Source organism: Thamnophis sirtalis, unplaced genomic scaffold (assembly GCF_051295495.1).
Source record: "Thamnophis sirtalis isolate CommonGarterSnake01/CBP01778 unplaced genomic scaffold, rThaSir2_p1.2 scaffold_3, whole genome shotgun sequence".
NCBI classification, from domain to species: Eukaryota; Metazoa; Chordata; class Lepidosauria; order Squamata; family Natricidae; genus Thamnophis; species Thamnophis sirtalis.
The window spans coordinates 156,522,217-156,545,975 of NW_028261383.1; the positions used below are offsets into that span (position 1 = coordinate 156,522,217).

At 42.1% G+C, this 23,759-nt stretch overlaps 2 protein-coding genes across 4 annotated transcripts in view; one reads left to right on the plus strand and one right to left on the minus strand.

Moving 5' to 3' along the window:
* Nucleotides 1–1,640: 1,640 nt before the first annotated feature.
* TMEM106C (transmembrane protein 106C) lies at nucleotides 1,641–12,980 on the plus strand. Its single transcript, XM_014054490.2, has 8 exons — nucleotides 1,641–1,784; nucleotides 4,951–5,167; nucleotides 7,341–7,404; nucleotides 8,754–8,913; nucleotides 9,008–9,148; nucleotides 9,838–9,881; nucleotides 10,584–10,637; nucleotides 11,571–12,980. Exons 2-8 carry the CDS (start codon nucleotides 4,984–4,986, stop codon nucleotides 11,701–11,703), a joined length of 780 nt encoding a protein of 259 aa, XP_013909965.2. The 5' UTR covers nucleotides 1,641–1,784; nucleotides 4,951–4,983; the 3' UTR covers nucleotides 11,704–12,980.
* A 1,138-nt stretch (nucleotides 12,981–14,118) lies between these two features.
* AGAP2 (ArfGAP with GTPase domain, ankyrin repeat and PH domain 2) overlaps nucleotides 14,119–23,759 on the minus strand; it is a 175,525-nt gene continuing 165,884 nt past the window's right edge. For all 3 annotated transcript variants that reach the window (XM_087710534.1, XM_087710533.1, XM_087710532.1), the window contains 4 exons: nucleotides 22,296–22,386; nucleotides 19,391–19,613; nucleotides 18,036–18,291; nucleotides 14,119–16,878 (listed from right to left, as the gene is read on the minus strand). In XM_087710534.1, coding sequence (XP_087566660.1) covers nucleotides 16,672–16,878; nucleotides 18,036–18,291; nucleotides 19,391–19,613; nucleotides 22,296–22,386 — 777 coding nt within the window. In that variant the 3' untranslated portion in view covers nucleotides 14,119–16,671. The remainder of the gene's footprint in view (nucleotides 16,879–18,035; nucleotides 18,292–19,390; nucleotides 19,614–22,295; nucleotides 22,387–23,759) is intronic.

A 23,759-nucleotide genomic window follows, 5' to 3' on the forward strand; every position in this document is an offset into this window, starting at 1 on the left:
TGCAGACAGATGGTCATCCTAGGTGACAGGGCTTTTCTGCGTTCCCCACCAGTCTAGTGAAGTCTAGTCTAGTGAAAGACCAAGAGAGACATGATAGCAGTGCTCCAATATTTGTGGGGCTGCCACAGAGAGGAAGAGGTCAAACTATTTTCCAAGGCACCTGAAGGCCAGACAAGGAATAATGGATGGAAACTGACCAAGGAGGGATTCAACCTAGAAATAAAGAGGAACTTTCTGACAGTGAGAATAACCAACCAAAGGAACAGCTTGCCCTCGAAAGTTGTGGGAGCTTCATCATTGGAGGCTTTCAAGAAGAGATTGGGCTACCATTTGTCAGAAATGGTGTAGGGTCTCCTGCTTGAGGGGGAGTTGGACTAGATGACCTATAACCATGATGGTGAACTTATGGCACGCGGACCCATTTCTGAGGGCATGCAAGGTGTTGCCTTGTCAGCTCCATCGCACATGCGCATGCTGGCCAGCTGATTTTCGCCCTCTGGAGGCTTCCCATCCCAATGCGCAAACCGGAAGTCTGTTCCCAAACTTCCGGTTTGCATGTTGGGCTGTTTTTCGCCCTCCCAGGTTCCTAGAAAGCCTGGAGCCTGGGGAGGGTGAAAAACAGACCTACCTGGCCCACCAAAAGTCAGAATGTGGGCCGTTTTTTGCCTCCTGAAGGCCTCCGGGGAATGGAGGAGGCCGTTTTCACCCTCCCCAGGCTGCAAGAAAGCCATATTCGCATGCACAAGGCAGTGTGGGGGTGTCACGTGCGCATGCACAGGGGGCACGGCGTGGGCATTAAATTATAGGGGTGGGCACGTGAGCGTGCACTATAGCACACGCATGCACCCGAAGCAAAAAAGGTTCGCCATTACTGACCTAAAAGGTCCCTTCCAACTCAGATAATCTGTTTAAAAATTTTTTAAAAAAAATTACTTTCCACCATCCAGTCAGAGCTGAAGAAGCTTCTTGGATGAGGAGCGAAGCGTCTTCAAAATAAAAAGTCCAGTTGCCTCTTGAAAAAGCACCTTGGGGACAACCATGACCTGGATGATTGAGAATCGCCACAGACATTCTGGGCATTGCAGCAACTAAACTCTAAGTCAGTGTTTCTCAACCTTGTCAACTTGAAGATGTCTGGACTTCAACTCCCAGAATTCCCCAGCCAGCATTCGCTGGCTGGGGAATTCTGGGAGTTGAAGTCCAGACATCTTCAAGTTGACAAGGTTGAGAAACACTGCTCTAAGTCACATCAAGGATGGCGAGCGAGCTTCATGCAAAACGGTGGATAAACCGCGAATAAGCCGGTCTCCCGCGGCTTGAGATGATGAGCTGGCTCTATACGAGGCGCTTAAAAGACCTTCGCTTCGCCGTCGTTACTGCTCAATCGCGCTTTAAACCTACTGCGCGGAATCAGCCGCCATCGCCCGCGGTGGGTTAGCGTGACATACGAAAGCACGCACACAAAATGGCAAGGCCCGAGGGTCACGTCCGCAGGCAGCAGCGTTCACGTGACTAGAAAGCTCCGACGGCCGGCTCACACTTAAGAGCACAGTCTGCCCCCGCGCCCACACTTCCGCGCCTCGCATGCGCAGTCGGTAGCAGGCGCCGCGGCTGCGATTCTCTGGCCGCTTTCGCGTCGGTCCTGCTGCTTTGAGAAAGGTGCGGGGAGGGAGGGGAGGGGAGTGGGAGTTCCGCGCGGTGACGTAATAAGGTGCCGTAGCGACCACGTTCCAAAGAGAGAAGAGCGGCTTCCGCAGTGAGAGAGTTTGGTGCGGCGGCTGCAGGTTGGTTTGCGGGGCGGGAGACTTAAGGTTTAATGATGGCAATGAAAGACTGGGGAGGAGGGCTGCTGGTTTACTTACTAGCAAGGAGGGGCTCTCAGGAGTTAAGTTGGGGGGAGGCAAACAGGGACGGTGAGTGTAGCAGTCGCAACAGCAAAAACTTAACGTCCTTAAAGGCCGTTTGTGTCTGTTTGCATAGACTGCAAAGCAACGCTTGGATTTGTTTTTTATTTATATGCCCCTGAGCCTTCCTTCCTTCCAAGGAGGTCAAGATTTTCTGGTAGATTTTCACAGCATCCTTGTTAGGTAGGACGGTGGCTTCTTGTGGCTGCAGGAGCGGGATGGGGGTTCTCCACTCAGTGTTACGGCTGAATGTTGAGGCTCATACTGCGGAGGTTGACTCAGCCTTAACATCTTAACCGAGGTCAGATTGAGGCTGACTCTGTAAACCGCTTAGACAGGGCTGTAAAGCACTGTGAAGTGGTACATAAGTCTCTAAGTGCTATTGCTATTATTACAGGTAGTCCTCGACTTGCAACAGTTCATTTAGTGACTGACGTTATAACGGCACTGAAAAAAAAGGATTTGGGACCATTTTTCACACTTCTGACCATTGCAACATCTTTCTGTGGACATGTGATCAATATTCAGATGGTTGGCAACTAACTCATATTTATGACGGTTGCAGTGTCCTTGGGTCACGCAATCACCTTTTGCAACCTTTTGACAAGCAAAGTCAATGGGAAAGGCGGACTTGCTTAACTGTGTTAGTAATTTGACCGCTGCAGTGATTCACTTAACAACCCTGGCAAGAAAGGTCTTTAAAATTGGGACAAAACTCACTTAACAATGGTCTCGCTTAGCAACAGAAGTATTGGGTTCAATTGTGGTCGTAAATCAAACTAATACTACCTCTATTAGTAACCATAGTAGTTGTTCCACTCTGAGGATGAAGGTTGTTGTAGCCTAACGTATCAGGAGGAGACCAGAGCTGAGGTGATGGAATTCCCAAGCGCGTTTTACGGAACAGTGCTAGCATTTAGGAAGAAATTAATTCTTACTGGAATTCTGCCCAGTCTCTGGTTGCTTCCCTGAGTGGAACATTTAATTGTTTGTGAAGTATTGATAGCTGTAGTCCCTGCCAATTGTAGTCCTAAATTTTCCTGCAGTGGGCGGGTTTAACTGGGGGATGGGGGAAATTTACAATCCAAGTATTGTTTTGCAGGCAGAAGAATGGACTGGTTCTTCCCTTTGTCTTACTTTGGAGGCACAGCGGGAGAGTGTTGGGTTGGAGGGTCCAATGTGGTTTTTCTTCTTCATTCATTTTGTAATAGAAGCTGTGTTGTTGTATCCACAGCAGCTGCGTTTCTTCAGTTGCAACTCCCAAGTTGCAGAATTCCACATGCAGATTGTTTGTTCACCCAACTCTTTTCCTTTGCATTGTGATGGCATTATTTTGGTCACACCTTTGGTATGAACTTTCCCTCCTATTGCCTGTACTGTTGTTTTGATGCAACACAGCACTGTAATTTATATTTTGGGCTCAGCCTCAGTGCTAGAGTTTTCTTTAAATAAAAATGACTAATTAGCACTGCTTTAGCACTGTTATAGAGGTGTGGTTTAAACCAGTGTTTGTCAACCTTGGCAACTTGAAGATGTCTGGACTTCAACTCCCAGAATCCCCCAGCCAGCATTTGCTGGCTGGGGAATTCTGGGAGTTGAAGTCCAGACATCTTCAAGTTGCCAAGGTTGACAAACACTGGTTTAAAGGTGAGTTACAATAGAGAACATTCCCTAAAAATGTTGGTATTGTTATTTTTCTATTAAAAGTGTTAAAAGCTGAGCTTAATCCAAAAGTAGGCATGGTGGTGTCAGTAGTTACCTATCAGCCACCTTCCTTAGTATTTATCAAAATGTCTTGCTTCATCCAATTTTAACTTAAAAAAAAAGATTAACTTTCAGAACAATTATTTTCCCAATTTAAATATTTTATCAGATTATTATAATATTTAAAAAGTACAAACAAAAATTAAAATAATGGTGGAATAGGGAGGAAAAGGAGAAGAGAAAAAAGTAAAGGAGAAAAGAAAAAGAAAAGCATTAATTTCCAACTCCTTTTGATGCAGTAGAATAAGGTAGTAACATAAATCCCTCAACTTTTTACTCTTATATAATCATATATACTAGCCATTTCTGGGACAACAAATCCATCTAATCAGCAAAACCTAAAATCAAACTCGTTTTTTTCCACCTCAAAACCTGTATTGTTCTTGAATACAATACAATAATGAGAATCTGGCATGCAGTGAAGTCTCAGCTTCATTTCATACCAGAGTGATTTGCAGGCCTTTGAAAAGAAAACGGTGGTGATTGCAGTTAAGCATAGTGCTTGATAGTAGGTCTATTTTCCCAGAAAAATGGACAGGAAATTAAACTGGATGATACAGACCAAGTTGAGGGCAAAAAGGTAATAGCAGAGGACCACTTTCTGGAAGGTAAGATCATTAGATTTTGCCTCAAAGACAAGTCCAATGAGTTCATAAAGGGACTCACTTCAGTTGCTGTATCATTTCATATAGATCAAAATCCACTGATTTTATAACTTGTACAACTATTAAATGGTGTACATATGAAAAAAATGGGAACTTCTATAATGTGATAAAATCTTTATTCTTGATTACTTGATACTGGTTGACAGTTCTTGTAGCTTCTTTTTCTGGCTCCAGAAGTATATCTTTAGTCAGATATAGGCCTCTCCAGATACTTTAATTCTAATAATGCTCTCTTGAGCTTATGGGTAACCATAATCCAAAATATTTAGAAAGCAATGGGTGTCCTTCCCCATTCTAATGCTTATCTTGTTCCTAAATAGGATTATAGAATAGGCTAATCTTGGATAAATGGAATACCTCCCTCCCTCTCTTCTAATACAGTGATAATCACTTCTCTTGTTTAGTTAGCATAATCCACTGTGAATCCCCCTCCCAAAAATTAAAATAAATAAGGCACATCCTGTGTATAGGTCGCAGATCTTTTTGGATGTTTTCCTTTAGAATTTGGATTATTGGAAGGCATACGTTTTTAAGACCGTGTTGTCCATGTGAAATTTGTGCTAATGGTGGAAGACTCTTACTCCTGTGTAATTTTTTCTCCTCTGTTTTACTTATAGTTTCATGTGGGGTTACCCTGGATACTAGTTGCAATGGGGTGTTTCCATTCTGTGGACTCAAGTAACCATTGCTCCAGGAGGCAAAAAGAGAATGATGAGGATTTATTGACCAATAAAGATCGAGAAGAAGATATTGCCAAGTTTCCATATGTTGAATTCACTGGACGAGACAGCATCACCTGTCCCTCCTGCCAAGGCACTGGCTGCATTCCCACAGGTAATTTTATGTGCCCTGCTTTGTTTGATTGGTGAGTCCTTTTGGACATGAACATTTCATGGTCCTAGCATGCCACTCTTTCCTCACTTCCTACCTTCGCCATTTCCTGCTGCTGTTTCATGTTTTACCTAGAGGTGTAATGATAACAGTTGAAGAACAACTTTCTTGTCAAATGAATGGGTGTTATTTAAAACTTCCTTTCTGTTCTGTGATTGGGCTTATCTCTTTAATCCAGCTTGGTTTGCATGTATTGAACCACTTGCTTGCTCTGCAAGGAATCCTTTGTGTGGTGTTTATCATTCGTTTCCTTGATTGACACAAGGAATGATGACATAATGGGGTTAGGGTTGTTTGAAGAATTTTGTTTCAGGACAGAACTCTCGCCATCTTTTTTTGCTATAGAGTTCTATAATCTTATCGCTAGTATAATCTTCAGGGCCTGGTTTTGAGAATTTGTTCCATCTCACATTGTCTTACTTACATGACATGGGGCTGCGTTATATGAGAGACTTCCTCTGCCTAATTACATCTGCTCATCCTGTGGATCATGTTTAATTGATGGGTCCTAAGCAGAGGTGATATTCAGCAGGTTCTGAGTAGTTCTGAGAACCGGTAGCGGAAATTTTGAGTCGTTCGGAGAACCGGTAAATACCACCTCTGACTGGCCCCATCCCCACCTATTCTCTGCCTCCCAAATCCCAGCTGATTGGGAGGAAATGGGGATTTTGCAGTATCTTTCCCCTGGAGTGGGGAGGGAATGGAGATTTTGCAGTATCCTTCCTCTGCCACGCCCACGAAGCCACGCCCACAGAATTGTTAGTAAAAATTTTCAAAATTTTGAATCCCACCACTGGTCCTAAGTGACAGGATTTTTCCGCTGTGTCCCCCATCCACTTTATGGAATCCCCTTTGCCACAAAGTAAGGCTGGCCTCCCCTTTTAACTTTGTGGACATCCTCAAGACCAGTTGAGGCCTAGGCATCCAGGGGACTGGCAAAATATTAAAATGACTCCTGGTTAATTTAAATGTCCTCTTCACCTGACCTCTTTTAAATTTTGTCATACCTTTTACAAATTTAAAGTTTCTAATATTAACAATATTAATATTGCTTAGAAGTTTGTTGTACACCACCCAGAATCATGTGATTGTGAGATGTGTGGCCATCTAAATAGGAATAAATGAATAAAATCTTTTCGATTCTCTTCCTTTTCGTCTCTGCCCCCATTTGTTGCTACAATCACACATACAATTACTAATGCTCTTGAGGTTAATCTGCCTGAAATCAAGTTCCTCCTGCATTGACAGATCTGGTTTACGTATTACATTAACTCGATTTAAACTCGGTGTCAAACTCGATATCATTGAGGGCCGCATCAGGACCTCGGGAGGGCCGGGGCGGTGTTGCCAAAGTGGGTATGGCCAGCCTGTCATCACTTGTGCTGCGGGGCACCAGTGGTGGCCTGAGTGCTCTGCCAGTGAAAACGGGCTCCCAGGCTCCATTTTTGGCTGTGACAGCCTCCTACAACCCTCTGCCAGTGAAAACAGAGCTCAGGAGGCCACACATGGCCCTTGTGAGCTCCAGTTTTGGCTGGCAGAGGCACTGTGGACCGGTCCTTCACTATTTTCAGGGTGGTTCCGCGGGCCAGATCTAAGCACCCCATGGGCTGGAGCTGGCCCCCGGGCCTTGAGTTTGACACCTCTGCACTAAGGCATGGTTTCCTTGTGGTATGAAATGCTACTAATTTGGACTTGTAAATTGTGGTTTACAGCTTAGCACAACGAGTGAAACCAGCCTAGATTTACTCGTTAACCTTATATTGCTGCTGAGATTAGATGCGATATCTTTTGTCTGGTGCCTGAGACAGTGGTGTAGAGACCTGATTCATTTTTGCCACATGAAAGAAAATCTTGCTTAAGCTATTACCATCTGTTTATTTAGATTAAAAATCCCTTGGAAGAAAGATATAGTCTTGTGCTCCAGAGAGGTTCCTGCATTTTACTAAGCTTGTTACATGTTGTCTTTTCTTGGTATAAAGACAAAAATATGACTTTTTAAATGACGTGTTCTTCACTTCCACTCACACTGCATTTAAAGTAAGACTCTAAAAATGGTCCTATCTCACCATGACACAGAGAGGTTGGTACTCATGGTTATTATTGTTTTTGTCTGCAGAGCAAGTTAACGAACTGGTTGCTTTGATTCCATATCATGATCAAAGATTAAAACCTCAAAGAACGTAAGTATACAGGAATAATTAATTCCTAGTCTTGTGTAATGTATATAAGTTGAGCGGGCATGAAACAAATGAATATTCAGCTGAAAAGCGACTTGTATTTCCAACCCCACCCATGTCAGTTGAGAATACTTGGAAATCATTTTAATCTCTAAAATATCTGGGTGCTTCTGGATTACAACTTAATGTGATCGAATGACCAATATAATTTGCTGTCTTCAGTCTGTCCCTATAATTACCAAGTGAATTCTGGCATCTTAATGGGAAGGCAATGTTTCATTTTTTTCAGTGCAGCTTAAAACATCTCTCCCTCCCCCCCTCTCTCTTTCTCCCTCCCTCCCCCTCTCCCTATCTGTCTGTTCATGATTATTTTCAGTAGGTATCATTTCAAATAACAAGTCTTAAATGTGGAAATGCCCTTGAACAATAAAGAATATTGATTGACATGTCTATGGGGAGAGACATTTTCAAGGGCTGAAGTGGGAAGCATTACTTTTGGGAATGGAATTTCATGAAGGGAATATTTTAGATTAAAGTTTCTCAACCGTGGCAACTTTAAGATGTCTGGACTTCAACTCCCAGAATTCCCCAGCCAACATGCTGGCTGAGATGTGAAATCTGGAAATGGAAGTTCAGATTACTTGCTAAGGTTGAGAAACACTGCTTTAATTGAAGCAGGACTGAGAACTTGATGATTTTTCGCATGCTACTGGCTTAACAGTTTTCAGTACCCCTTATTATATGTTACATAGAACGGGGCTGTTAAGAAGTGGAATTGAGAATTTGGGTTATGATTATCATTTTCCTCACTGAAATCTTATTTGAAGATGATCAGAATAGCTAAAGCAATTTTAAAAGTAATAGTGTGTTACAGAAATATTAAAATAGAGGCTTACCTTTAATTTTAAAAATTATAGTCAGAAATCAATTGACGTCTTAGTCATGGCATAGGAAATCTAATTCTTCCTTAAGATTGTATACAGCCCTGCCCAAAATTGTCTCGGGGAACAAAAAGTATTTGACATATTTGCCTATTTCCAGGCTAGGATGAAATATTTTGTCGGAACTTGATTTGCGTCCCCAGAAAAACTAAGATGCATCTTAGAATGGCTGAGTAGATTCCCCTGATCATTCTCCAGATCTTATGACATCTGATAATGCAGTCTCAGAATTTTGCAAATGGTAAACAATAATGCAATGCTGAGATGCATTAATGAATTAAATATTAAAGTGGAAGGTCTTCTAGTTCTATCGCTAAGTAGAACACGGAATCTTTTGCAATATATAGCAAGATCTGCCTGCAGGAGCCGAGCACGGCAAATTGCCTGAACTATTGGCCTTGTCTTCTGCAGGAAACTCTACGTCTCTGTGTCAGTGCTGCTCTGTCTTCTAGCATCAGGATTGGTGGTCTTCTTTCTTTTTCCACATTCAGTGCTTGTGGATGACAATGGCATCAAGGTGGTTACAGTCTGGTTTGATGAAAAAAACTCCCTAGTAATTCTTTCCATCACGGTAAGGTCCAGTACATTAATCTTCATAAAGTTAGATGTCTAGGGTAACTGGAAAACTGTTTTCAGCAGTTTTCCTTCCTCTCTCCTGTCCATAGGCCACCCTTCGGATCCGGAATTCCAATTTCTATTCTATAGCAGTGACCAACTTGTCCAGTCAGGTGCAATACATGAACACTGTGGTTGGGACCCAACAAATCAACAACGTTACTCGTATCCAGCCACTGAGTGACCAGCTGGTATGGCAATTATTTTACATGAAACTAAGATTTATGGAGAGAGGGGCTAGGTGTGGTAAGAACAGATAATCTTGTAGCTTAGGGGCTCCCAATCTTGGCAACTTTAAAACACATGGACTTCAACTCCCAGAATTCCCCAGCCAGCTATGACGGCTGGGGAATTCTGGGAGTTGAAATTCACGCGTCGTAGAGTTGCCAGGAATTGGGAACACCTGCTCTAGCTAACTCAAGAGTGAAAGGCAATTTGGCTCCTGAAAGAACCAGTGTCCCCATGGACTCCTCTGTTGGCTCCTTGTAATATGAGATGTATTTTTAAATTATTTTACTGAAAAGTCAATAAATGGGAAACTTGGAAAGTCCAAAGTGTTCATATCTATTGCCACCCAAAATTGTGCTTTCAGATGACAAGCTCTACATTTTTTAAAATGAAATTTATGAATAAGGAATGTCTCTTGAGTTAAAATAGACCCCATAATTATTCTGAAAAAAAATGTAATGCCTGACTTTATTGTTGCCCCCCCCCCCCCCTTAAAAAGAAAGATAATCTGAATGCCTCATTGTTCATTTGGAGGTTTTTTTGTGATTGGCACCATCCACTACGGCAACCTCTGTGTGAAGAAGCAAACGTTTGCTTCAGAGTCCTTTACTGTTGCTGCCTTATAGTTAACTCACAATCTGTGTTTTTCCAGGTAAATTTCACCATGAAAGCTGAAATGGGTGGACCTTATGTATAGTGAGTAATTTGTATTTTTGGAATTTGACGTTAATGAAGAAATAGAATATTTGCTGTGAGATAATTGCCATTGCTAGGTTCCCTAATAAAGTTTCAGCTATTTTATCTTATATATGCAGTAGATCTATGGCAGTTCCTTCTAGGCTTATAATTTATGTGCAAGACTTCACTTGTATTCTACGTTTCCAAGTATCATCCCTTCTTATTCCCATTTGGATAAATTTGAAAACTTTTCCTTGCATGCTTCCATGTTAAAAGAAACAAAAATGGGAGTATCATCAGAAGCCATAATCTTTCTCATTGCTTCAAATCACTGGAAGAACCCAACCTTTTAAAATATATTTTAATTGTTTAAATAGCCTGAAAAGTAGGTGTAGAATATTTTCCTAGTTGTTCCAAAAGTAAATTTATTCGTAAAAAGATGTTGCTGTATCAATATGCTACTGTTAAAAGGTATCTCTACTGAAATGTATCTCTACCTGAAATGGTATCTCTATATTGTGACTGATTTAACAAAAGCCATAGGTGTAAAAAATAGTCCATAACCTATGGTAAATAAAGCTAAACACGGATTTGGCAATAAAATCTGCTCAAGGTTAAATTTGGCTATACTATGTTCTGGATATAGAATAATAGTTTTCAAGATTGCTTGTGTCATTTAGTTTCTAAATTATTTTAAGATTTTGTGATTTTCTCTTTCAGTTTCTTCTGCACGCTGCCAAAGATCCGAGTGCACAATATTGTGATTTTTATGAGGTGTGTAATTTTTTACGGATTTTTAAAAAAATCTTTGTATCTCTTGGGTTAGAAACACATTTGAAAACATTCCTCCTTTCTGTTTTATATTTCTAAATATAAATTCATAACTAGTTTGGTGATTGTCCCCTAATACTAGAAAAACATTTTCTTAATCCCAGAACCTCCTTTAATAATTCTGCTGATTTTTAATGGCAGTTGCCAAAAGCTGGGAAAGCTGGAAGTTAGGAAGTTGTGTTTTTTTAAAGCTGGCATTATTGCTTGCTCTTTAAAAAAACAACTGGAAAAGACAAACTGTTACGTATATCCTGGATTAGTTTTAACACATAATAAAAGTCTCTCCAAAAATTGAACACTCCTCTTCTCCCACATTTATGGGGGCCTTTATCTGATTGCTTTAATATAAAAACACCTGGTGAATAACCCAGGTTTGGTAGGAACAGAGAGAGGGTCTGTTGGTTTTTTTATATGTCAGTAGGTCCCAGATTACTGTTTGAACTTGACCACTGCCTTACCTAGCAAACTTGTATTTTGATGAACAATTTTCTGGGCTTCTGAAGGAGAAGAGTGGAGTTACAGGAAATTTAAACGAGGTGAGGAGTCTGTGCCCCTCTAGATCTTGTTGGTTTCTAATTCCTACCCCATTTGGTCTCCATGGCAAATGGCAAAAGATGCTGTGGTAGCATCCCTCTCCTTTATGTTAAATGGAGATAGTTTTATTGATACGTACAATGTTGCCCTAGAACTTTGCAGATGGTTTTTGAATGCAGCTTAACTTGAGCATTGTCCAGTGTGGAGCTGCTGTATTTGTATGTTGAATGATATAAACCTTCTGGCCCATAATTTAATATTTCAGTATAGGTATATATTGTGAGGACTCCACTTACTTTTTGGTTTATAAACAAAATTCTTCTTTTTCTTTCTGCCTTTCAGAACTTCAGTGAAAATCTCCTACATTGGCCACACATCTCAAAGTTCCTTGGAGACCTACAATTACGTTGACTGTGGCGCCAACTTCACAGCTGACCATACTGGCTGGCCCTTAGCCCCCAACTCTAGGAGATGAAGCTCAAAAGAAGGGCAGCTTAAGTCAGCTACATATACTGGTGATCCTAACCAACTGGCTTCCATTACTTTGTAACTTATGATGGGATTTTTGTGTCTTTTGTTATGAGGAGAAAGAAGAGGCTGTTTTAGCCCTTGGCACAAAGAAAGGGCTGGGAATGAGGCCTTCGTTCCACAATTTTTCACGGACAGTTGGGCTGAGCCTTGGTGCTGATTTGAAGCGGATTTGTTTAATCCCAGTCCCCACCTTCTCTTCAGATGTTAGTTTGTACCTTTCTTGTTATCCCTCATTGACTGACTTAGCTTCTGAATAAGATTTGTCATGTTTACAAGTTTTTCCATTAAAATTTAAGAAAGGATAAGTTTCTAAAAATGTTTGGCTAGCCTACTAACCATGAAACATTTGAAGACAATGGCCTTCTGACGCGGTTATTACCAATAAGGGAGCTATTGTCCTATTGTACAAAGGGAAATAATTTTGAAAGGTTTCTGTGTACTCTTTAAAACTCTTGTCTTATTGTCAGAGAAACCAAGAATATGTATCGCATAAGTCCCACTGAAACATCTGAATGTAGCTAATTGTACTCTTTATATGTGAGATCCCTATAAATATGTATCTTTTCATTGATACAACTTTTACTATGACTTTCATACTTCCGTGCACACGTCATTCTAAAGAGCACACAATTGAATTAAGAATTATCACATTTGAATCTATAGTACTTTGATTATTATTTTTTTGCCTACAAGAATGAGCATGGTGGAAGGGCTCTTCGGGTTTTCACAGAAGTGGTGAGCACTTTTTAAACTGTGGATCTCCAAAGTCTCTGAATTGGGATGACACTGGCTTAGCTGGCCTTTATTATTAGCACAGAAGAATTTGATTGTGCAGATTTTGGTAGGGGGTGGGAATACTTGGTTTTCTACAAAAAGAGATTAATCTTAATGTTGTTGTGTAGTACGACTTCTTAAAAAGATTAGTGTGGGATATACATTTAAAAAGTAACATTGGAATTGGGCAAAGATATATCTATAGGAAATAGTCTTATTTTTTTTCAAATACCAATTATAGCACTTTAAAAGTTTCAGCATTCTAACTCATCTCTTACAGTCTCTTGAAGAAGAAAAAGAAACCTATTTAAACTTGAAGTAAACTTTAAATTTTATTTTTTACTCTTTCAATGATGGGGGAATTTATGTTCATTTAGAATCTGTACTTTTTCAGTTTGGCAGACTGGATTCCTAAAATGAAGAATAAACCCTTAAATCTCCCCCTTTGAGGAGTCTTCTGGTTTTTCTTTATCAAAATGGATTTTTTATTTTTATTTTAAGGGGCTAATGGAGACACAGAAGGAGCCATTTCAGGACTGACACTAAGCAGCAGCTGCAAATAAAACCCACTGAATGTATGAAGCCTGTTAGGGTGAGGAAGCCAACAACTACTTGTAACTGTAATGGATTATTGCTCAGTGGCATTTTCCCCCCAAATAAGTCTTAATCTACTTGTTTTAACCACATTTCCTATCTACCAACTCAATTTACAGATCACCAATTATCATACTTTAAATGAAGATACAGTAAAACCTCAATTCAGCAGGCTTATGAGGCGATGGATAACGTTTCTCTTTTTGCTTCCCCCGCAAATAACAAGACAAAAGCCCATTTCTGAAGCAGTCTGGACAAGTGTCACACAAACAGTGTAAATGGATGGAAATTGACATCATTTTGAGTTAACAGACCCCCTTTCCCCTCTCGTCTGTTAAATTGAGGTTTTCCTACAATGGACCATTCATGCAGCAGTTCACAAATGAAGGCATTGCGATAGCAAGAACAGGTGAGAATGGCTAGAAGTATTTATCATGCAGCACACGCATTTGAGAATGTGGTGGATGAAGATCTCAATGGACGTAGATGTGCTTAGTTGTCTCTGTATAATACTACAGCAAGACACCAACGGGAGCTAAGTAATAAGGGGCAAAGCAATACAAGTTAAGCAAATGCTCTTAGGAATCTTCCTGTCCATCTATATGCTGAGTTTTTTTTTCTACTTCTGTCATATTAAACACTAGATTTTGTTGCAGTGGGATAAAAGATAGGCAAGGAGATGATCAAGTGGAGAGAATTAAGAGTACTGTCACTTCCTTGTGGTCTCCTGGGAACATAGCAAGGCTTCTGAGATCACCTGAATATCATGTCCCTAGCTTGCATTTGACCAATTGTTACAAACTCCGTTGCTATCCCTTTCCTTCTCCTCTTCTCCTTCTCAGCATTAGTAATTTCCAAGGGGGGGGCAACATTTACTTTCTCCTAAATGCTCTTCCTTATTTGCTGCTGCTGTAAAAAGAGAAGGAAAAAAAAAACCCAACGGAAATATTCCCACCCACTTGGCAATCCAACTCTGGAAAGCTATCACAAGAAGGAATAATCAGTCACTGTTATTACATCTTCTTACATTGTCACATACTTACAAGGTACAATCCAAGAGATTACAACAGCTGCACAGGGCCAATAATATCAGCTCTGGCACTTCCACATCCCCTCCCCCCCCACTTCCACCCACCTTACTTTTCGAGTCCCAAATCTGGGGCTTGCACAAGAGGCTCTCCCACGAACTTGTGCTGAACTGCCAGCCCCCCCAAAGCATAAATTACATTCAGTGTTGACGGATCAGTGCCCCCTGCTTTCTTCTGACCCTCAAGGCTGGATTCCAAAGTGCTCGGAAACCAGGATGCACAGCCAGTTCCCTTCCCAACAGCCTGCCATGCTCATCCATCATGCCGTGGGGAAGCTGGCAACAATGTGAGTCTGTTAACTATCCTCTTGGGGCCAGGCCTATCAGGTTCCATCTTGACAGCTAAGGGGCATGGATCTCGTGCAACACAATCGCCAGTACATTCAAGAACTTGTTCAGATTCAGAAGGGCAAGAAAGCCCGAGGTGTCTTAAGAGGTGATGTGGCCTGGCTGGGCTTGTGCCCTTTGCCCGCACGTCCAGTTCTCATGGTACAAACCAGCGGCCAGAGGAATGAGATCAGGCTGGGTTTGACCAGAGGCCAGTGGGGTGGAGGCAGCAATTGTAACGGCCGCTCCAGCCCAGGTCTGTCCACACTGGGGAGGGAGGATTAATTGCATTACCCTGATCACAGATTTGAAATAAAGCCTGAGACCACATCACTCATCACAACCACACAGATGCCCCTGCCACAACAGTGGAGGCGAGGCCTGTAAACACTTGCACCAGGAGAGCTGCCAAACCAGAAAGAGAAGAAAGAGTGGGAAGGATTTTATCCTTCTCGAAATGAAGCAATAAACTAGGACAAAAGTCAGAAAGGGGAGATAATACTGGGAGGAGTGAAGACAGGAGCTTTTTACAAATGTTCCTTCATTTCTTTCTCTTTTTTTTTTAAAAAAAATGACTCTTCTTTTTAACAGCCAGGCTCTGTGTTGCTTTGGAAGAACTCCCCCTCTGGCTGCTCAGTATGTCTATAGCTTCAGGAGGAGCGCTCAGCATCCATAAAAGATGGCCTTGTTGAATTCCTCAGAGATGCCCAGCGTTTGCCTCACTGTGGTTGAGCCCCCTTCTTGGCCCGTAACCAGCTGCCTCAACCATTTGTCACCTCCTCTGAACGACCTGAAAGAGTGGAAAGGTTTCTAAGGAGAAGGAGGCAGCTTGGGGCCTTCGAAAGAGTGTAAGACATAACAGCTATTTCAGTGCAACGATCTGGCGCCAGACCTGAGGAAAAGTTAGCAGAAGGAATGTGTTTCAGTGCGGCTTCAAGAAGGAGTGTGCTTGGTGTTTCCGAGTGATAGCAGGGTGATCCTGAGTCTAAGACTAAAGGGGTCTGGCAAGGCAATAGGTGGAGACTTGCTGCTAATGGGTGTCCTAATTCATTCAGCCTCACCCGCTTCGACCTGGACAGGCCGGGTGCGGGTGGGCTTCACAACAGCCTCACGACATTTCAAATTAAAACGCTTCACAAAACAGGCATTAGGAGCTGTGTCTGCTAAATAAAAATATGTTCTCTCTCTCTCGGATAAAGAAAAATGCCCCAAAGAGTCGGCGTTCTGGAAGAGAAAACCCAATTTGTTGAAAGGGCAAGGGAAACTGAATAATGGAAACAGGTTTCTCCATGAAATGCATGTTTTCCACATGCCCGTCCTCGCTGGATTTGAGCAAACATCTTCACTCTTGTTTTTGTACACGCTCCTGCCTAGAAATGAGGGAGGCTGGCCTACAACCCCTTTAGTGCGCCACAGCTCAAGTGCATCCACTAAGCCCTGTACCCTAACACGAGGAGGAGAGGGGTTCACTTAAGCCACATTAAGTGACACAAAGGTTCCCTCTTGAACCTTCTTCCCTCAGTGCTATTGTTGTGACAAATGCTCTTGGACCCTTCAACACTCCCCCCGCCCCCCCCTGTATTGTCATGTTTTGGGGCTCCATAGAAGTGGTTAGTGTAGTTCAGACACCAACCGCTCCAGTAATATTGATTTACCTTTCGCCTTCAACACTTATAAACCCAGAAAGAAAAGGGGAGCTGACCCCACGTAAACACTTGTCCCTCTCATTTCCCAAAGTCTTAATTGGGAAGACGACAACGTCAGCCCAGGTCCTAATTCTTATTCACTCCAAATACTGGGACGCATTGCTCTCGGTTCCCTGTAGGCTTTCTCTGATGACCTGTCTGGAGAGACGGCTGTTTGCCCAGGATATCAGCAGAGCAGCTCAAGGCCTGGCAGTAGAGAGAGCTGTGAGTCTTGGTGATGGCAGCCTATGCCAAGCAGAACCACTGAAGCCAGGCTCTGGATGGGAGCCGCCACCGCCTCTGCATGACACAAGTCATGATCTATGCTCCTTGGCATTGCAGTCCAGGTGCCAGAGGGGAGTGGGATCTCCTTAAGGAGAGGAGGCATCAGTCACTGCACTCTTGTTGGCACCGTTGGGATGGGGAAGAGGCTCCCCCCGGCATGCTACACCAGGGCAGTTCGGGCCTCAGTCCTTCCCATGCTGGCACTGCTGCTTTTCCGGCGCAGGCCTGGGGTGGCAATAGTGCTGTAGCCTTCGTTAGGGCAACCATGTTGCATTAAGATGTCAATGCATTCTTGGCTTCCTGCTCGGCGAGCGTAGAAGAGTGCGGTGTGCCCCACAGCATCATGGGCCTTAACGTCAGCACCGTACTGTGAGAGGGAGAGAAAAAAAGACGGATTAGTGTTAGGAACTCCAAAACACAAGTCTGTTGTGTTCTGCTGTTGTGTAGACATGATTGGATTTCATCTGAAAGCTGGAAATCTAGAGCTTCAGTAAGGAGTGGAATATGCTGCAGCCACTGCCACTCTCAAAAGGGTTATTCTCTTCCCCAGCCCTTGTTATTTTTGATACTTTTTTCTATAGTTTCCCCAAGTTACACATTGTTGAGTCATATAAGCCCAGGAAGAAGGCAGTGGCAAACCACTTCTAAAAACGTTGCCAAGAAAAGTCACCAGGAATTAAGACAAGCTCAAAGGCAGAAAAAATTAAACAAAACCAAGCTACACAGACCAATCACTTCACTTCCCCTGCCCCCCCCCCTGTTCCAGTTCTCTCTAGCTCCATCAGTACCAGTCTTTTCAAAGACACCCAATGCTATGGCTGTTCCTAATTTCTGATAAGCAATGTTTTTTTTTTCTATACCTCCAGAAGGAGCTTAATGATTTTCCATTGGAGGATCAGTGTGAGTTGGTTGTTATGATGTGACTAGGCTGTAGGCTAAAAAGAACCACTGTAGGTGCTGATTTTTTGGGGGGTGGGGGAGACCACATCATTGTTCAGTTTTGAACACCTTGTTTCTCCAAAAATAAGCCCTCCCCAGATAATAAGCCCAATTGGGCTTTTGAGCACATGCACTAAAATAAGCCCTCCCCTAAAATATTTAAACGCATGCACAGCTGGTCCCCGCCATTTCCTGTAGGGAAGGGGGGAACATGCCCCATGCCCCCTGCATGCACCAGCCATCCACATGGAACAGCCTCGTGGAGGCCACTCCCTCAAACCTTAGCTACTGTGCCCCTTCTCTTAGTGGCGGGCACAAAAAGAGCAGCAGGCCCAGTGACTCTAGGGCTGGCAAGAGTGTGCCAGAAACAGAGACAGCACTTCCCGTCCTCTCTGGATCAGCCGATCCACAGGCTGTGGCCCGAGGTTAAGAGGCCTCCTGCACCTCAAAAATAATAAGACCTCCCCGAAAATAAGGCCAAGCGCTTATTTCAGGGGTCAAAAGAAAATAAGACCCTGTCTTATTTTAGGGGAAACACGGTAGTTAAACACGGACTTAAAAGTGCCTCTACTGCCAAGAACTTACCCAGACCAAAAGCTGGGTGATAACCACGTGTGAAAGGTCACATGCCACATGCAGAGCTGTGCGCCGATCCTTGTCCCCGGTAGGAGCATTGATCTGTTCCTTGGCACTGTGAGCTAGCAAAAGCAGCACGGCCCACAAGTCTTGGTCCAAGACAGCCTGGAACAGTTGGCACCCAAGGGAGAGTTCAGAGTTTGGTAGTGGTGCCAGAAAGAGTCGTTGCTCATATTTGGCTCGGATCCAAGATTCTCGCTCTTCCCTAAAAAAGGAAATTAAAAAAGTTTGCTATAAGAGTCTCTAAGCTCAGAGACACCCTGTTATGAAAAGCACAGGAGGTCGAAAAGAAAAAAGAAACACGGCAGATTCTTACGCAGAGAGATGGTCAAAGGAATGGAAGATAAGCATGAAGAAAAGGAGTAAAATCCAGACATTCAGATACTGATTGCTAATTATCTCTATGGTGAAAAATTCAAGGCAGTTATATGGACATCTTCTGATCTAAGAGCTAGGATGATTCTCAGGTCCCAAATGGGTCTATGACAATTCGCCACTGCCAACTTGCCATAACCAACTTGCTGCAGAAAAACTCGCCACGGCCATCTCATCACAGGACAACTTAATGCGGAACAAGAGTTACACTAATATCAAAGAAATGGTGGAATAGAATCATTAAAGAAAGGATGCAAAAAGAGGGACAGGATAAAATGTGAATGGCAAAAATTAAAATATTTGTAAATTTATTTTAAATAATTAAGTAAAATTGTTACATTGTCCCACAGCAAGTTGGCCGTGATGAGTTGGCTGTGACGAGTTGGCCATGGTGAGTTGTGAGTTGCTGTGGCCATGGTGAGTTGGCCACAGCAAGTTGGCTGTGGCAAGTTGTCCCATTCCCTTTTTGGAAAGGGTATGGATATCAACTGCTTCCCCCACTTCTGCATAGTTTCTTCTTCTAGGCCAGTGTTTCTCAACCTTGGTGACTTTAATGTGTGGATTTCAACTCCCAGAATTCTTTCAGGTAGGTTGAGAAATACTGCTTTAGGCAGAGAGAAGGACAGAATGATTATTCTCCATAGGAAGAACTTATAAAATAAAAGGTATATTTAGGATTAATTCCTTTTGAGTTTGGTTATCCCCAATAGATTCCTTCCTCCCATACATCAAGTCAGCAACACTGCAATGTGCCCAACCTTAGCTACATCATGCGTTAATAATTTAACTTCTCTCTGTATTGTGCATGTGTATTGGATCAATACCAGTATGTGTGCCACAATGCTTACTCCCAGGTAAGTAGACACACTAGGCCTGCCTAACTCTCTCAGGCTATACTTCCACTACATAATGTGATTATCTGCACTTACCGTGATGACTCACAGGTGGGTTTCCGGCGCCCCTGTGTGCATTTCTCCCAAACGCTGTTGGCTGTTTCGTTCCCGATAGAGGTGAGCACCAAGGTGAGCTCCAGGGGCCAGTCATCCAAGTCAAGAGAGCGCACCCGAGACAGGTGGGTGCCCAGATTCCGGTGGATGCCAGAACATTCAATGCAAATCAGCGCCCCCAGGTTCAGACTGGCCCAGGTTGGATCTGAAGAAAATGGAGGAATTAGAAATTAGGATGAAGGACAGGGAACTGCCCTTCCTCTTCAAAGCAAAGACCTGTTATTCTAAGCTAAAGGAATTGTACTGATGTGCTAAGTCACACCCAACCCAAGTTAGGATGAGAGGTGGTAATTAGCCAAGTGAGGGATATCCCAATGTAGTAAAGGGGGAAACCCAGCCTTCTTGGGAGTAAGCCTTATTATCAGGGAGTATTTTCGGATTTGGGCTTGGAGACTTTCCTTTTATAGAGGAAGAGAAAGGAAAGACGAGAGAGAGAGACAGAGACAGAGACAGAGAGAGACAGAGAGAGACAGAGACAGAGACAGAGAGACAGAGACAGAGAAAGACATCACAAGCTGACCAGCAAAAGGAAGGATGGAAAGGACTCTGCAGTGGGACTGTTCTTCTGAGCTCCTTTAAGTCTCCCTCCCCAATATTTTAAAGTGACCCAGCCTTGAAACAGCTTCCTTTTCCTATGAAGAATCAATCTGTTCCCTTAAAAAGGAGTGTCGGCTGGGATGCAAAGGAGCCAGATCTCGGAGAAGGCAGGGTTGCTGAAGTCTCTGCTGGGGCTGGTAGGCCAAACCTGTCTGCTGGGAAATGACAGGCCAAAGGACAGAAACATCTGTGCTGGAGATGGCTTATTTCTTTATAGCTAGACATTATCATTTAATACAATAATGCAATACAATAGCAGAGTTGGAAGGGAACTTGGAGGTCTTCTAGTCCAACCCCCTGCCTAGGCAAGAAACCCTATACCATTTCAGACAAATGGTTATCCAACATCTTCTTAAAGATTTCCAGTGTTGGGGCATTCACAACTTCTGGAGGCAAGCTGTTCCACTGATTAATTGTTCTAACTGCCAGGAAATTTCTCCTCAGTTCTAAGTTGCTTCTCTCCTTGATTAGTTTCCACCCATTGCTTCTTGTTCTATCCTCAGGTGCCTTGGAGAATAGTTTGACTCCCTCTTCTTTGTGGAAACCCCTGAGATATTGGAACACTGTTATCATGTCTCCCCTAGTCTTTCTTTTCATTAAACAAGACATACCCAGTTCCTGCAACTGTTCTTCATATGCTTTAGCCTCCAGTCCCCTAGTCAGCTTTCTTGCTCTTCTCTGCACTCTTTCTAGAGTCTCCACATCTTTTCTACATTGTGGTGACCAAAACTGAATGAGGTATTCCAAGTGTGGCCTTACCAAGGCATTATAAAGTGGTATTAACATTTCACGTGATCTTGATTCTATCCCTCTGTTTATGCAGCCTAGAACTGTGTTGGCTTTTTTGACGTAGTAATTGTCAGATTGAAGCTTCAAAGGAGACTAAAGAAAAAAGTTCCGTCCCTAAAAGCTTAAAGGTGCAGGTGGAAATAAATCCATCTATGTTCCTATTTCTCTGGTGTGTCTGGCCTCTTGTCTTCTTTTCCTTTTCTTAAGATTTAAATATTGTATTGGTAAAATATAAAAACTAGAAGATATGATGAAGTGCAACCAACAATACAACATTGCTAATAAAAAAGGAATATATAAAATATAGGTAGTCCTCGACTTACAACGGTTCATTTAGTGACTGTACAAAGTTACAACATCACTGAAAAAAGTGGCTTATCATTTTTCACACTTATGACCATTGCAGCGTCTCCATAGTCATGTGATTTACATTCGGGTACTTGACAACTGGTTCATAGTTTTGATGGTTGTGGTATCCCAAGGTCATGTGATCATCTTTTTGGGACCTTCTGACAAGCAAAGTCATTTGGGAAGCCAGATTCACTTAACAACCATGCTACTCATTTAACAACTGCAGTGATTCACTTAACAAATGTGGCAAGAAAAGTTGTAAACGTGACAAAACTCACTTAACAAGTTTCTCACTTAGCAACATAAATTCTGGGCTCCGCTGTGGTTGTAGATCAAGGACTACCTGTAACAATTAACTGAGTGACATTTGAAGAAATGAGATATGCATAAAAATGCAGCTCAATCCTTTAATGTATAGTATTATTAAATCTATCCATATAGACCACCTATTACTCGTATTCTCAGTTTTAATACAGGATATTATTTCAGGGAGAGAGAATGAATGTAGGACAGTCTCATATATATTTTGGGGAGGACACTATGTTTCTGGGAAACCATTCATTATTATGACTCTTGGGATTAAAACGGTCCATCATCCCCAGATTTAGTGAATGTCGGCTTTAAAGCACAAAGAACATTTCAAGTCCTGTTGTTTCATAAAGCTATTCTGATAGCCCCCAATTTTGCTCAGTCCATCACCTTAATAAGAGAAATATATGCATGTCATCCAAATCCTTTGAAACAAGGGATTAAAAATGCTTTTAACCAAGTCCATAATATACTTTTTCAGTAGATTGGAAGCAACAATATTGGATGCTGAATTAGAGTTAGCAATTAATGCCATACTGAGATTTGTACAGGAAATGCACCGTCCCTATTGGGTTTATTTCTTGAAACAAGCAATCGTTTCCTATACAAGTCCAGCCAACATGCTCTTTAAAGTCAGCCTGTCCACCTTCCTCTCTTCAGTGCCCTCCAGCTTTGCTGGACTATAGCTTCCATCACCTCCAGCCATTCATGTCACTAGCTATGTGGGATGGAAATTCAAGAGCGCCCCTGGTTGAAAAAGTCTGAACTGCCACATACTTACTTAATGCCCCACAATCCACGCACAAAGAATTTCCTTTGGCATTTCGGATAGCCTGGATTGCCACTGCTTCACTCTGGCTATCCATCCGGGCCTGTTGGCGAGACAGAAGACAGATAGATGATAAAATGTCCATTGTTTCAGGGGTTACTTCACAGATTGCCCTAATTTTGACAGAGGCCTTGTAAGGCAGGGTAAGCTATTGCCTGCTATGTCTTGAAACACATCTTCCAAACATGTATGAAATTTTTGGATTATACTCCACTTCCATTCTCAAATACAACAGAATCTCTGAGGATATTCTCCCTTCCCTACATTTTTTTATGCTTGATATGAAAAAAATTAATGGTATAAGCCGCCCAGAGTCATTTTGAAATGATATGGGCACTGGGCAGCAAATATAAATGAAACAAACAAATTAAAATGAATCACAAAAGTTGGCTTTATTTTCAGCAGGACCTACTCTGTGGGGCTATTCACAAAAGGAAACCCAGTTTTCCTTCTCCAATAGATCAATCAGTTTTTTTTCCAATTTTTGTGTGTGTAATTGGCTTCTATTTTTCTTGCTTTTAAAAAGTTTGTGTGAATTGCAGCGATGTGGTTGAACTGCAACACAACCATTAATTAACCGTTAATCATTTGCAAATAATGCTCAAACTCTTCTTACCATGATAAGAGAATTATGACTGGGCTAAATCACTTTGAGTGATAGAATTCAGGAAGGAAGGGAGGGTGGGACGGAAGGGCATGGCATGGGCAGGTAGCTCAAATGCTTCTGCCTAAGACATTGAAATTATGTGCATAAATGTTTTAATTGAAAATAATTCATTTGTCTGAACCCCAAAGTTGAAAAATGAAGAGTCCAGAAATAGATTTAGTCAATCAAATAAAAAGTGTGATATGGTAATATTTAACACTAATATTTAATACTTTGCAAATGTTTTTGTGTAGTATTTTGCAAATGTCCTTTTGTAATTATTGGTAAATTATATTTATTCTTTAATCCTTTAAAATGTTGTATGCCTAATTCAAGTTAGGCCTGGGGATATTTATCTTCCCAGCCTGTTTTCCAACTCTCATCCTAATAACTTGCTCTCTGTGTGCACTGAATATTAGAAACTGTGGTCTCTATTTAAAACTTCTTCTTTGCCTGCTTATTCTTTCCCTCTGGACTTTCTGGGCCTTCAGAGTTCAACCATTTGACTAAAGTTTTGTTATATTTTCAAATGTCCATTCATTCTGCCTTGTTTCCAGCCATCCATTGTATGTGATGATTACTGGAATGCTAGCATTGGAAGATAAACGACTTACAGCGATTTGTAAATGACCATACAAAGTTACAACAGCATTGTCCATGCCCCTCCTTTGCCTCCTTAGATACACTAAAGTGCCAAAAGTATTCGCTCACAACTGAGTCTGATTATGTGGATGGGTGAGCGAATATTTTTGGCAATATAGTGTATCTGG